At 30.9% G+C, this 14,153-nt stretch overlaps 4 protein-coding genes across 7 annotated transcripts; 2 read left to right on the top strand and 2 right to left on the bottom strand.

The window, feature by feature from the left end:
- Nucleotides 1–3,045: 3,045 nt before the first annotated feature.
- Prosalpha5 (proteasome alpha5 subunit) lies at nucleotides 3,046–4,271 on the bottom strand. Its single transcript, XM_070640206.1, has 3 exons — nucleotides 4,133–4,271; nucleotides 3,823–3,954; nucleotides 3,046–3,764 (listed from the first exon to the last, which is right to left on the bottom strand). Coding segments are annotated over exons 1-3 (726 nt in total). The 5' UTR covers nucleotides 4,134–4,271; the 3' UTR covers nucleotides 3,046–3,171.
- Nucleotides 4,190–5,340, bottom strand: LOC139090498 (transmembrane protein 242). Of its 2 annotated transcripts, none has more exons than XM_070640207.1 (5): nucleotides 5,189–5,340; nucleotides 4,848–5,102; nucleotides 4,619–4,786; nucleotides 4,460–4,551; nucleotides 4,190–4,373 (listed from the first exon to the last, which is right to left on the bottom strand). In XM_070640207.1, exons 2-5 carry the CDS (start codon nucleotides 4,909–4,911, stop codon nucleotides 4,236–4,238), a joined length of 462 nt encoding a protein of 153 aa, XP_070496308.1. In that variant the 5' UTR covers nucleotides 4,912–5,102; nucleotides 5,189–5,340; the 3' UTR covers nucleotides 4,190–4,235. The 2 variants fall into 2 exon arrangements, with proteins under 2 accessions (XP_070496308.1, XP_070496309.1); XM_070640208.1 differs by having other exon boundaries at nucleotides 4,664–4,786.
- A 16-nt stretch (nucleotides 5,341–5,356) lies between these two features.
- LOC139090499 (zinc finger protein 706-like) lies at nucleotides 5,357–6,245 on the top strand. 3 transcript variants are annotated; one of them, XM_070640212.1, is made up of 4 exons: nucleotides 5,357–5,446; nucleotides 5,589–5,726; nucleotides 5,960–6,029; nucleotides 6,088–6,245. In XM_070640212.1, the coding sequence occupies exons 2-4, from the start codon at nucleotides 5,652–5,654 to the stop codon at nucleotides 6,174–6,176; spliced, it is 234 nt and encodes a 77-aa protein (XP_070496313.1). In that variant the 5' UTR covers nucleotides 5,357–5,446; nucleotides 5,589–5,651; the 3' UTR covers nucleotides 6,177–6,245. The 3 variants fall into 3 exon arrangements, with proteins under 3 accessions (XP_070496313.1, XP_070496311.1, XP_070496312.1); XM_070640210.1 differs by having other exon boundaries at nucleotides 5,372–5,490; XM_070640211.1 differs by having other exon boundaries at nucleotides 5,384–5,490; nucleotides 5,561–5,726.
- Nucleotides 6,246–6,477: 232 nt separating this feature from the next.
- Nucleotides 6,478–11,565, top strand: cnk (connector enhancer of ksr). The gene is made up of 9 exons (XM_070640205.1): nucleotides 6,478–6,710; nucleotides 7,088–7,188; nucleotides 7,263–7,325; nucleotides 7,386–7,575; nucleotides 7,643–7,910; nucleotides 7,984–8,557; nucleotides 8,617–9,112; nucleotides 9,177–11,272; nucleotides 11,343–11,565. The coding sequence occupies exons 1-9, from the start codon at nucleotides 6,650–6,652 to the stop codon at nucleotides 11,487–11,489; spliced, it is 3,996 nt and encodes a 1,331-aa protein (XP_070496306.1). The 5' UTR covers nucleotides 6,478–6,649; the 3' UTR covers nucleotides 11,490–11,565.
- Nucleotides 11,566–14,153: the final 2,588 nt, after the last annotated feature.

Below are 14,153 nucleotides of genomic sequence, written 5' to 3'. Positions count from 1 at the left end.
TAAATCAAATATTTGGGGTACCCCAAATAGTTCAAAATTCCCCAAATCTTTGGATATATGCGTATTTGTATTGACATCTCTATTCTCAGTACCGGTATACTGATATTCGAAATTCAGACAAAATTGCTGTCTAAGATCACAAGATTGGTGAAATTTTGAGTTTTTGAAATTTTCCCATTTACTAAAACTTTTTATAAGTCTTCAAACAATCAATTTAGGTATGTAAAAAAACCTTAAAAAATTACTTTTTTAAAAAAAAATTTAAAGTTTTCCATATGAAGGATAAATTTTTCATTACTGGAACTATTTTTACTATCAATGTTGATATGGGCTAATAATTGCAAAATATTTTACTAGCCCTAAGGAGACAAAATACGTTATATTATCCACTCAAAAACATTATTGTGTATGTCATTTTTAGTAATGAAAACTAAAATCAATTAAAACAATTTACCAAATAATGGTTCAATATAAAATTCATAATTTAATTTAATTGACAATAAATGAGTTTAAATAATGTTTTTGTTCGATGGTTTATAAATGAGCGATTCCATGAGTAAACGGAACTGAAATTTTTTTAGTACAAAACTTTGTTTTCATTTTTCTCTTAAGTTATGGTGTGTTATAAGTGTTTTTGGTGTTTAAAGATCTTAATCATACTTAAACATAGCTTAATTATTATGGTTAAAAATGTGTTTTGCAATAATCGGTCGAAAGTTAACCGATTAAGTTGTGTTTTCTTCAATTTTCTCCTTAATTACATTAGTTACAGGCACAAACAAGATATAATTACAAAGCCTAGACGTTTTCAAATGTATTTTGTGTAATTTTATCGCTCGAAAATGTATATTTAAGGAAATTTTGACAATGGAAAATTTAGAATTTTTCGAAAAGTTAACCGATTAAGTTTAGTTTTTCAGAAAATTCTTTTGTTATATGCCTCTTTGTAGTAAATTTGTTATTCTTGTGGTTAAATATTACAATAATACATAATATAAGTTCAAGATATATAGATGTGTTCATATAAAAATTAGGTCCTTTTTAACGGTCAAAAATTTGAATTTTTCGTAAACACTAACACTACGAAAGAAAATTGTTAAAATTTATGAAAATTTGATTTGCAAAATTTTCTACTTCTAGATGAGTTTAGTTAGTACAGAAGCATTGTAAATGGTTTATTATATGCTAATCTAACTGACTAAAGCTCAAAAATAATGTATCTTTTTATATTTGTTTGAAAATTTTTGAATGTAATTTTACAATATTTTTCAAATGTTATTGTTTACATTAGTATACGAAATTCCGTATGGTCGAGTATGGTCGAGTATACCAGACTACCGACAACTCATTTCGAAAAAATTCGACATTTACTTGAAAAAAAATTCGACAATTATTTCGAAAATTTGAATTTCATTTGACAGTTTTTGGATGAAAAAATTAATTTTTGAAAAACCTTTCCTTCCACTGTATAGTACTATCCTAACTGAAGTGTTTAAACCAAAATTTAGCAAATTTATGCTTTATTAATTAGGTTTATGCACTCTTGTTCACTGTTTTTAAGTATACAAATTATTATAAATTTAAGTTTCAATACAAAATGTAAACAACTTTTTGCTGAAAAATTTTAAAACTTTCAATACCGCTAGAAAGTTTGAATCTCAAACATTTATTTTAATTGCATACTCTTTCGATAAACCTACTGAAATTTTTTAAAATTTTATCATTTATAAAATGACACCTGAAATGACATTTAATTTAGTTAACACTTCATGAAGACCAAATAAACATCTTAATTTATTCACTTACTCTGAATTTACGTTACCCTACGTTACTAAGCCACTGGCTTAGTAAAGAAATTTGACTGAAAAAATTTTTTGAATTCGTTGATAAGACACTACCAAAATGCCATTAATTAAACTAGATAAAATAATTTAATTGTTTTTAAATGATATATTTAGACATTGACAATCAGTTAGGACTAGTAAACATCAATAATTTTTAAAATTTCCATGAAAATTTTCAATTTTCTTCATTTGAATACATATCTTTACTAAGACACTACTCGTTATTAAACTTTTTTTTGAGATTTTGAGAACTTTTTTCTTCCGATAAGCCACTGGCTTATAACGTAAATTCAGGGTAGCACAACTTTCTAATTAAAGCTAGTTCTGTTAATTTAGGGTGATTCCACAGATGAACTTTTTCATAAAAAAAATTTTTTCTTTTAATTTACTCACTTTTTTAATTCTATAACGTATTATTTACCCATTCACTATTAATAAAATTTATCTATTAAATCAATATACACTAACTAATTTTACTGGAATTTGCTGTTGTTGTCAATACCTGATATATCAGACAGCTGAAAGAATTAAAGGTCCCAGTTACTAAGGTCAGTAGCCTGGTCAAGCATCAAGAATACACGCTATATGTAGTTCAATTCGGGTTCCCTAAAATGAATATTTACAACCTCAATCATAAACACAAGATGGTTGGAGGATCATAGTCAGATGAAAAAGACTCAAGAAGTGTCATGCAATGCTACCACTGCAAGCAATGGGGACACACTTCGCAGAACTGTGGATTCGAATTTTGTTGTGTCGCCATAGCCCAAGCATCTACCAATCCTCCGTTATAAACAAAAGACTAAGTCAAAGTCGACAGTAATGATTACCTAGGGTTTTCAATACCGGTATCGAAATACCGGTATACCGGTAATTATTCGAAAACCGAAATACCGGGACAAAAATGCGGTTAAGTCCCTCGATCAATAACACGAGGACTTTTGCAATTTTACATTAGATACACTTTAATTCTAAATTCTAGTCGGAATCCCGGGTCTTGAAAAAAAAAAAGAATTGAAATCCCTAGCGTTGCTTTTTAATTGAATCAATCCAAAAAAATATATATATATACCTATATAGATTAAAAGATTTATGTTGAAATTCTGAAAAGAACTCGTTGAGAAATCGCAAAGAAAATGACTGAAAGGAAACAAAATCCATCATAAAAATAAATTCTTATCATCTAAAAACACTCGTTAAATGTGTATGGGAAGAAATCCTAGAGTTTAGGAAATTAAAGAAATCTTCTTTATTTATTTCAAGCTTATTTATTATTTCAGAATGAAGGATAATGTTTTCCCCATGTTAAAAGCCGAGATCGAAAAGTTTATAAATCTGCGATAACAGCTTCGACTTCTTCCTTTGAGTACATATAGAATAAATCTTTAGGTGTCATTGTTACGACTTCGACATTGGTAGAGCTTAATTTTTCTTCCATAACTTGTTTAAGAGTTTCAAGTGCTTTTGAAACTGCCTCTTTTAAAGTTAAGGAACTTGAATAAATTTCTTGCAAGTGTTGTTGAGCTCCTTCACTTCCAGATCCAATGGCTTTTGCACAATACTTTAATAAGGTTCCTGAAGGGTCCATGTGATATAATTGGGGAGTATCGTTATCAATTCCTGCGAATAAAATAGCTACACCAAATGGCCGACTCATAGCAGAGCCACTTTCGTCGGAATCTCCAAATTGAATAGCCAAATTTGATACTGCTCTTGCACAAGATTCAACATACATTTGTTCGTTGTAAACAAACCAATGATTTTGTGCTTCAACTCTTGCCCGTTCCAAAAGTGTTCTGGAATCAGCCATCAATCCAGACGTGGCACAGCCGATATGACGATCGACTTCAAAGATTTTTTCAACTTTATTTGGTTCCATCAATGGAGAAGTAATACGCTTTTCAACAACCATAACAACACCTAAGCATTAAATGAATTTTTTAAAGCATACCAACAATATCAAAAATGAATTTTTTACCTTCTGATGTACAGATACCAATTGCAGTACTTCCAAGTTTAATAGCTTCAATGGCATATTCTACTTGAAGTAAACGTCCTTCTGGTGAATACGTATTAACACCTCTATCATATTCTGATCTTGTCAAAAACACTGTAAATAAATTAATAAATTCATTGAATGACTTGACAAAAAATTAAAAAAGGTTAATAATAAAGCAGTTTTTAATAGAAATTCCTTAAAACAAATCTTAAACGATAGTAGTTACTTATAGTGTTTTCTACTGCACTTCAAATAAAAGTGAAACTATCCCAGTTTTGTTATTACTTACTTTTATATTTTATTTTCTTTAGCGGTAAATAATACAATATACAATGCAACTATCATATGTTCTAAAAAGTTCTAAAAAAAACCATAGCTTTAATTTTTATTATTCAGTTATTTTTTTTCCATTGCGAAACATACGACATTAGGTCACTCAGATTTTCAAAATCTGTTCTTGACTGTGAATGCTCCTTATTTTTTGGTATCCTAGGCAAAATATTTCCACAAATGATTCTAAATTCCTTTAACTAAAAATAGAATATTTTGAAAATATAATTTTATCAAACAAAATATGAATATGATAAATTTAATTGTTTTATAAATTTAAACTAACATCATTTGCTCCAGATAGTTTGTAGACCCCAAAACACAAAGATCCAGTTCCAATAATTGCAATTAAGGTTCCCCATTTTAGTGCACGAAGAGCTAAAAAAATCAAAAATTGTGTGCATTTTTAATAATATGTAAACCTCAATGGCCATGGTTTTGTTACAATTAATATGTACGGCCAACGAAGTAAGTAAGAAAACTTCAATACCTAATTGCGCGCCCGTTTCAGTCATTTCTATAGAATTGGCAGATATTCCTTTATCAAAATACTGAGTGTCATTTTTCTTTGCAATTGCTAAAGTTCTTGAAAATCCTATAAGGGCTGAAATTCCTAAAAAATATTATTTATTTCAAATTATAATGTGCAATTTATGGATTTTTTTTTATATTACCAGCAACTCCAACAATAAATGCAGTGGCTCTAAATTTATGCTTTCTTTTTTCATCTTCAGACATTTCAATATGTTTACATAAATTCTAGACGGTAATTTTTTTACAGTTCATATAATTTCCTTTATTTGTTTGTCTCGGTTTTCTTCTTTAAGACAGTTCAAGTAAAGTTTGTTGTCTAATTAAATTCACAAAATACGCTATATAGAAATTATATTAAATAAAGTGGATCATGTTTCAACCGGAACTTCAATGGTCTGCAAAATATTTAGATTGAAAAAAATTATTTAATATGCTTCACGTAGTACTATCTTAGTTAATTTAAATTTTTTTTGGACGTTACATCAATGTTTTAAATAGAGTTGTACTGCACAGAAATAATGATAACAATTTATTTCCCGAAAAATTAATAAATTAAGGTATTGTTTGCTTTATTAAATCAAATCCTTTTATTATTTATTTGTTGACAATTTTTGATCTACAACATTCTGCATCTTGTCGATCTGATTTGTTTCTTACCAGATTAAAAACTAGTTACATTTCCCGTTCATAGTATTCAAGATTTATAAAGAATTAAAAAAAAAAACATTTTATTATAGCAGTAAGACAGATATCTACAGAATCTTGCTAAAACTGTTTTGAAATGTAATTTTTTATTAATCTTTTATTTCTATTAAAAATTTAATACCTAGTTTGTAAATTATTTAAAAAAAAGACAAAACATTTACATTTTTTCTTTCTAGAATTTATCACGACAGATAAAATCCAATAAAAGTGTTAATCTTGCTTTTTAAAATTCGCTGAAAATGGCAAGAGGACAACAAAAATTACAGTCTCAGCAGAAAGCTGCGGAAAAGCGAAATAAAGAAAAGAAATCACAGGTAAATTAAATTGATATTTTAATACTCACAACTTATTGCTAGCTTCCGCGTGTATCTTTTGACAAACGGAATTTCACAGAGGTTTTGAAACCAAGGTCCATAGTGAAAAGAAAATTATTGTTGACAATCAGAGTTGAAGTCGATGCGAAAATATCAATTCACCAACTTCGACCTTTGGGTTCGACCAACTTATTTAGTATTTTTCTTGTTACTGTTATTTATTCTTTAAATAGGGACACTCGTTAGCTAACCAGAAAGCCGCTGCCAGCAAAGCATTGACCATCAAATGTTCAGTTTGTCTAGGTAAAAAGTATAAAAAATCAAATTTTTCATAATTAATTTAATATTTTTTATTGACTAGCATTAATGCCGGATCCAAAAACTTATAAACAACATTTTGAGAACAAGCACCCAAAAAATGAATTGCCAGCAGACTTAAAAGATGCTTAAACGATTTAATATAAAATTATAATTCACTGAAATAAAACAAGCTTCAATAAATTTTTTATCTAAAAACAATGATCAATTTCTTGGACCATAAAATATTAGTGTCCCAAATGTCAATATTGAATTATTCTATAGCTTCGATATAGAAAGACTAATTACAATCACTTTTTCGATTGTGTATCACGTAGTAATAACGGCCTATCTATTTCTAAATTCTTTGTTTTTGAAAAAAAAAAGTTTAATAACATGCATAGTTTCATTCCCCAAGTTCGATTTCAGAATTAATCATCAAAGAAAAATAAAGTTTTTAATATTCTTTAGACGAAAAAATAACTATTTTAGTCTAAATATTAGTTTTTAAAAAATAACAAATATCACAACGCTTTGTTTGTAAAATCTAAAAGTAATTAATAATATGTGATATGCGAAGACTTCGTGTAAATTGTTTCGTAAATAAAGATTAAAAAATTAGAGAAATGGCTTACATTAATGTTAATGATTGTTGGAAATGTGAGCAAGTCATTGAATGGATGAAAGGTTTGATATTTAAAAAATGTTCTTTTATAAAAACTTTTGTTGATTATATAAAATTAGATGTCTCATAAGACTAACAGGATATGTAGTCATTGCTGCAATAAGCAACTATTATAGATGTGATCACTTGTGATCCAAGGATGCGCATTTTTACTGCAAAGTGTTGAAGCAAATAACTACCTAACTTTAAATTTAATAGTTACAAATCTAGTTACTTGTACTTTAAAAAATATAACTAATGCTTACTTTGTAACTAATTTTCAATTCCTTTTTCTCTAAATCTAATATTATGAACAACAATAAATTTGACCAAGATTTTAATTATTAATGTGCTGCTATCATTATTTAATACATTTATTTTTCAATCTTTCGAAATACAGGGATAGAATGTGTTAACAAATTCTACATAAAATCATTCTTTAACAACCAGATAGATGGACAACAATTACTAAAAATATCATATTCTGAATTAATAGAACTGGTGAGTTATAAACTAAATAATATAAACACGAATAGCGCGTAATATATTTAATCCATTCATATTAATACATACAGGGAATTGTAAAAATTGGACATCAAGAGATTATTTTAGAATCAATAGAACATTTAAAAAATTTTGTAAGTTAATTAATTTTCAGTACTTGATCAATTGGTATATAAACCTTAACTTTTTCAAAGCACTTTAATTTGGATAAAGAGAATTTACAATATCTGGCGCTACAAGTGGCTACAGTTAGTACATCGCTAAATAAACAACTTTCTTATCAGCCTGAGTCTAAACTAGAAGCTAATATTCTAAGTGAAGTTGCAAGAACAATAGCTAAAGTGAAAATTTTAATATCGTGGCTTGATAGATATCCTTTTCAAGGTAAAAAATATATAACATAAATAGGAACTTCCATGCATTAATTATTTTTTGTTTTTATTACTTGCAGGTCAAACACAATATAATGAAATTCGTACACAACTATTGCGATTGGGTTTAGAACTTGCAACAGTCGCTCAACGGGATCGTTTCGTCCAAAATCCTATAAAACAAATTACAATTCTTACGGAAAAGCTTTACAAACTATCAGATTACATTATTCAAGATATTTCTGATCCGATGCTTTTGCAGCCATCTTATTTGGAACTAATTACTTTAAAAAAGAAGGAATCGGAGCTGGGTTTTTACATAATGCCTAGCCATCAGTTTATCCATAGGTATACATGCTTTATTAAAAAGGAATATCTGAAATTGCATTTCTATAATTTTATTAATATATTCATAATGCAGAATAACGGATGTTAAATTTAATTCGCCAGCACATAACTCGGGAAAAGTTGAAGATGGAGATGAAATCGTCCAAATAAATTACCAAACCGTCGTTGGGTGGCAATTTAAAAAAGTTCTTATTCAATTGCAGGAGTCACCAACGGATGTACTTCTCACTTTGAAAAAGCGCCCGAGACATAGTAATCGTATTTATGGACAGCTTGGACTTATTAAGCTACCAAGTAAAAAAAGAACTCTTCCGTTTCCAAGTCCCAGAATTGAGCAGATCGCATCTAGCCCTCGAATAGAAATCATACAAGAATTTATTCCACAAAAGCAAACGCCAAGGAAAGAATCAGATACAGAATCAAGTGAGAACGAGAGTGATATTTTGACTCCTACGGAAACGAAGCCTCTAGAAAAAGAATTAAGATTATACCTGCCAAAACCAAGAGCCGTTTTGCAAAGACGTCATACTATTTGTGGTGATGATCTAATTAATTACAAACATATTGGTAATATTGTTTTGTGGCATGAAAGAAGACTAAATAAAGATGAGTTAGGGACCGGAAATTTAAGAGACAAATCCGTTTCTGTAAGTATTTATTTTATTTTCTTCAGCTCATTGTCTTGCTTAAAAAAGTTATATTTAAGGTTTCGTTTGGATTAAACTCGAGACCAGCAACAAGTATGGGACTCTTAAAAAATTCAAGTAATATTGATTACTTTAAAAAATCATCTACAAATTTTATCAACAAGTCAATAAATACCGACACAATTCATGAAAATGATGGAGAAAATGATGATGAACTGCTAATATTGAAATCTGGAGTAAGCAAAGTTCTCCGTTTTGATTCTACGCAACAACAATATGAGCAAGATTCAGAGTATACGTGTAAAATTCAAGAGACTATAATAGAATCTTTTTCTCCTATACCTTATGCTGATGACGACAATATTACCAATCAAAAAAATTCTACGAACAAAGCTGATAACGATCAGAAATTGATCACAACTAATAAAACATTTCAAACTACAAAGAATAATATAGTAGAAGCTATTAATGATGTGATTATTAACAGGGAAATGGTCAAGCGAGGAAAATTGGATAAAAGTTTCAGTACTCCTACTTACGATAATAATGAACCAGGTATTATTATAGTAGTTTATTTAAATTTCTTTAAGTGAATTTATAATGTTATTAATTACTTCAGAATCACAGGTGTCGAATTTTGATATTCCCCCAAGAAGACAGCAAAATGCTATTCCGCCCGTTCCTCCAAGAAAGCAAGCAAATACATCTAAATTAACTGAAAATATTACAACTTCAACAGAACATAAGAAGTGCTTCGAATCTTCGAATGTTCCATCAATAAGTACAGCATCAATTATTGAAGTGGACCAAGATAATTCAAAAAAGCAAAATGTGGAAATATCAGAGTTAATTATGCCTAGTAAAATCAAAACATTGACAAACAAAAAGAAAAATTCGTTGATGGCAAAACGAAGAAAATTGTCTCTTAAATCATTAGGTAACAATTCAGCAACAATCCAAGGACACTTATATCGTAGGGCAAAAGATAAAAGCGAGGTTGCATACTGGACTAAACTATACTTTATTCTTATGGATATAGCCTTATATGGATTTAAAAGTAAAGAATCATCAAAAGCAGACTGTGCTATATTTCTGAATGGATTTACTGTATCCTTAGCAAAAGAAGTGCATTCTAAAGAATTTGCATTTAAAGTGTATCATCCAAAAAAGACATTTTACTTTGCTGCAGAAACATCAGAAGCCATGACTCAATGGATAGAATATATTCGATTGGCAACACTCAAAGGAACAATCAATTTAGAATGTGAACCGAAAGAATTATATTCTGAAACTGAATGCTCTGATGAAGAGTTTCTTGATACAAAGCAATTGAGTTCCACCTTTATTCAAAATAATTCATATCAATCCAACAACGAGCAAACTCCACCACTTCAAAAAAGTCATTATTTTGGATCTTTAAAAAAAACATTTGGTCGTTATAATACAAACGAAAATACATTTTCAACTGAAAATAAATTTCTGGGATTGTTTTCGTCAATTAAAAATGATAAAAAATCTACAGATATTGTTCCAACAGCACAATTTAAAACATATAGAAAAGTTATAAATAACGGTGGATTACAATTGGGAGCAACTTCAATGATTAATTCTAATATATCTGATGCTTATTTATCATATGGTATGGACAATAATTCATTGTTCAGTAACATTAATACTATTCAAACTAACAGCAATCCGAACAATGAAGTAAAAATTTCTTCAAATGATTTAAAGTTGTATAGTGAAAAAAAATCGTCACCAGAAAAGGAAACAGATGAAGAAAAACCTATTCGCAGTCTTCGCAAAAATCATAATTTTCTTCATGCTTCAAATCCAAATCTATTGGATTTCAATTGTTATAACACTGTTGATTTTCAAACATTAAACACATCAAATTGTAATTGGGATCATCAAAATCATCAAACAGGAATGACATTATTAGATTTGATGTTGCAACAAAGAGCGGAAGAGATGAAAGATATGTACGACAAACGTGTTGATCAAGGCTTTGAAAGACCCGAAGAGAAAAATAATGCAAAAGCTATTGAAAAGCAATTAGTGAAAATAAATACCATTGAGGATACGAAAGTGGACAAAAAACTTTTAGAAATTCAACGTAGATGTTTGCCTACACCTCCTGATTACGCTCAAAGTTTTAAACTGAGTGATCAGGCAATTTTATATACTCGAAGTAAGGAAGGCCAGAAACTCCGAGATTTTGGTTATGAATTGATTTCCAATGATGATGATGTTAAGAAAGATGTCCAGCCAGAAATGAAAAATGTGGAATCAAAGATATCTTTATCGAAGAGAAAAATAGCACCATTGTCTGGAAGTATTAAAAAAAAGTCTGGATTCAATTGGATCATTTCCCATGATAAAGATGAAAATAATCAATCAGCTCCCTCCTTAAACCAAACAGGATTAACAAGCTCTGGAAGCTTTCGCAAACTTAAGTTGGGTTCAAATAAACAAAATAACAATGGACAAGAAGTCCAAGTAAACACAAAAATTCTTCGCAAAAACTCTGCCCCTTCAGGAAATAACTCGGTCATGCCATATTTTACCAAACTTTCATTCTCATCATCTAACGAAAAAAAGTTGCTGGGATCACCCAAGTTACATCGTGCCATTTTTGGGAGAAATAATAATAATAATATTACTTCTTCTAGTTCTACAGATCATGAAATTTTCACATCAATTACATTCCCAAAAGTAAGATTATTTTGATATAAATAAAATGCCGCTATATGTTATATTGATCATATTTCTTTAACATTTTTAGCATCAATCAGAAAGTCAACAAAACGAAGGAGGAACATCATCTTCTGTTAAAAATATATCTAGATCATATAACTCTAAAAATTTGCCTGACCTTTCTCTCCCTCCAGTTTTTAAAGCTGAAACATACTCTTTTTTTGAGAATAAATAACTATGACTATTAAAACACAATCTTGTAAAAATTCTAAATAAATAAATATATTAAATAAAATATTATTATAATCAAATCATTGTTTAAATTGGGACAAAAACTCAGTACACTTACTATGTTATTAATTTCAACCAAACTTTCAGCAAAAGTAGTCTGCAACATATTTCGCATTCAAATTGTCTAGATGAGAATTTAGTATTGAAGAATTTTTAACACTTCGCTTCTCGCAACTAGACAGTTAATTGTCTGTGTAGAGTAATCAGCAATTTGGTGTGGTAACTCGAAGGTCATCGCTTCGAATAAAGACAGTTACAAATTTTTGCATTTTCAGAAGCTTAGATACTTCAACTACTTAATGTACTAGATCAAGAAGAAATTGAAGATTGAAGTTAGATGAAGAAACGGGGCATGAACATAAAGAATAGCTACAATATTAGCTTGTACAAGGAATATTGATTGGAGGGGCCTGAAAGTATAACGGTATTCCAAAAAAAAAGATCGAAAATAGAGCCTAAATTAATTCGAAATCTAGTTATGAGAATTGTATTGTTGACGCAACAATAATAGTCAATATGAAACTTTCTTTTACTTAGAAGGTTGGATTTTTTCAAGATTTACAAATTGATTCACGTTTATTTATTAGCCAATTATAAAAATGTGCTGAAGTCACAAGGCATTTGAAATTTTGACACCTATAATTGACTAAAGCAAGACGACGTAAACAAACATGTTTGATATTGATATACTTACTTACTTCCTTGTCTGGGGCGCACGAGGGCCCATTGCCGCGCGTAGTGAATGTCTGAAGACAGCTCTATCCTTCGAAACCTTCTGCCAGTTCGGGATATTAAGGACTCTAGCGTCCTTTTCAACACATGCAGTCCAAGAATTCTTTGGTCTTCCACGCGATCTCTTGTCATCCACAAAGTCTAAAGTAGTTACCTTAAGGAATAGGGCATCACTTGGCCTTCTGTATATATTATCTGTATCCTGGAATAACAGATAAAGTTCATTATTATGTCTAGACCTGTACTCTTCTCCTTCCTTCACAGGGCCATAAATCGCTCGTAACACACGTCTCTCACAGACACATAATGCGTCCTCATCCGCTTGTGTTGAATTCCAGGTTTCTGAACCATATAGCGTAATGACCTGGATAAGCGTCTTGTACAACATGACTTTCGTTCCTCTCGATAGACTCTTGGATATAAAGAGGTGCTTTAAGCTGTAGAATGCACCATATGCCGAGTGAATCCGCTTTCATACTTCGATTGTAACGTACTACTTCAAAACGTTTACTCTCGACGTTTAGATGACTACCTACTCGCTGTTTAGTTCTTTCTGACGCAGCAACCATCAAGAGTTAAGTCTTATCCTCATTCACCAATAATCCCAAACATCCGGCTTCACGTTCCAACTTGGAGTACGCGAAAGCAATTAACTGCGTTGACTTATTGAAGACAGTCCCAAACAGTTCTAAACGTGCTCTCCTACACACTCTTAAAAGACTTTCTCTTAAAAGACGAATCATCTTATGTGGGAACTTAAATTTGGCCATCAGATGCCACAGTTCATCTCTATTGACTGAGTCATAAGCGGCTTTAAAATCGATGAGCAAGTGCAGAGTTTCTGTATGCTTGTCATCGCTTTTTTGGATGATTTGTCTTACGCAGTGGATCTGATCAATCGTCGATCGCCCTCTCCTAAAGCTTGCATAGAAGTCGTGGAGAAAGTCTTCATAAAGAGGCTCTAGTCTTGATGAGAGTATCTTTGAGAAAATTTTGTAGGCAGAACTAAGCGATGTTATGCCACGGAAATTGTTGCAAGTGAGCTTACATCCTTTCTTGTGAAGCGGGTAGACGACTCCGACTGTCCATTCATTCGGCATCACCTCCTGTCTCCAGACCTGTATAATAATTTGATGCATTGTCTCCCCTAGCTTTGCACAGCTAGTCTTGAACAGTTCAGCTGATAAGCTGTCCTCACCTGGCACCTTGTTGTTCTTAAGTCTAGATATGGTTTCACGTACTTCATCTAATGTCAGTTCAGGGCAATCCTTGCCATCGTTTTTCTCATACAGCTTGCTTGTTCCACTGCCATGACCAACTTCACCGACGTTTAGGGATTCTTGAAAGTGTTCACTTCATCTGTCCAACACTTTACTTTTACTGCAGAGGAGCTCCCCATTCTTGGCCTTGCAGATAGCTATCCCCGGATGGAATTTCTTCCTAGCAAATTTGACTGCGTTGAAGAACTTTCTTGACTCATTCATGGACTGAAGTTCCTCGATTTTCGTGCTTTCGCCCGATGTTGTTCACTCTGAAGCTGATCTTCGCTCCAACAGCATAATGGTCTGAGTCATGGTGTTCGATGTCTAAATGTGCATATCTGAAGCTCCTTACATTCAGAATGCTTGATGCATGAAGGTTATCAATCAGAATGTGGTCAATTTGACATTTCTTTCCTCTTCCAGGTGGGCTCAACGTTGCTTTGCGGGTATTTTTTCGTTAGAAATACGTTGAACTTATCCTCATATTCATTGCTACAGCGAACGTTATCAGTCTCAATCCATTCTCATTTGACTTAGGATGCAGGCTAAAGGTTGGCCAATTGTTGGTCTGAATGTCTTCTCTCTTCCGACTTGGGCATTCATATCACCGATGA

The sequence above is a fragment of the Chironomus tepperi genome, unplaced genomic scaffold (genome assembly GCF_022539635.2).
Source record: "Chironomus tepperi strain 1889 unplaced genomic scaffold, CSIRO-AGI_Ctep_v1 contig_219, whole genome shotgun sequence".
NCBI lineage: Eukaryota > Metazoa > Arthropoda > Insecta > Diptera > Chironomidae > Chironomus > Chironomus tepperi.
This window is presented reverse-complemented; position numbering and strand designations above follow the sequence as displayed.

What these genes read in the sequence shown, in the direction of transcription:
- LOC139090498 (XM_070640207.1), bottom strand. Translation starts at nt 4,911, where the DNA reads ATGTCTGAAGATGAAAAAAGAAAGCATAAATTTAGAGCCACTGCATTT. An exon ending in ATTTATTGTTGGAGTTGCTG is followed by an intron (nt 4,787 to 4,847) that starts GTAATATAAAAA and finishes AATATTTTTTAG; the next exon opens with GAATTTCAGCCCTTATAGGA. An exon ending in AACTATCTGGAGCAAATGAT is followed by an intron (nt 4,374 to 4,459) that starts GTTAGTTTAAAT and finishes TTCTATTTTTAG; the next exon opens with TTAAAGGAATTTAGAATCAT.
- cnk (XM_070640205.1), top strand. Translation starts at nt 6,650, where the DNA reads ATGGCTTACATTAATGTTAATGATTGTTGGAAATGTGAGCAAGTCATT. An exon ending in AGTCATTGAATGGATGAAAG is followed by an intron (nt 6,711 to 7,087) that starts GTTTGATATTTA and finishes TTCGAAATACAG; the next exon opens with GGATAGAATGTGTTAACAAA. An exon ending in TAAGAGACAAATCCGTTTCT is followed by an intron (nt 8,558 to 8,616) that starts GTAAGTATTTAT and finishes GTTATATTTAAG; the next exon opens with GTTTCGTTTGGATTAAACTC.
- LOC139090499 (XM_070640212.1), top strand. Translation starts at nt 5,652, where the DNA reads ATGGCAAGAGGACAACAAAAATTACAGTCTCAGCAGAAAGCTGCGGAA. An exon ending in ATAAAGAAAAGAAATCACAG is followed by an intron (nt 5,727 to 5,959) that starts GTAAATTAAATT and finishes TTCTTTAAATAG; the next exon opens with GGACACTCGTTAGCTAACCA. An exon ending in CAAATGTTCAGTTTGTCTAG is followed by an intron (nt 6,030 to 6,087) that starts GTAAAAAGTATA and finishes TTTATTGACTAG; the next exon opens with CATTAATGCCGGATCCAAAA.
- Prosalpha5 (XM_070640206.1), bottom strand. An exon ending in TGGTATCTGTACATCAGAAG is followed by an intron (nt 3,765 to 3,822) that starts GTAAAAAATTCA and finishes TTTAATGCTTAG; the next exon opens with GTGTTGTTATGGTTGTTGAA.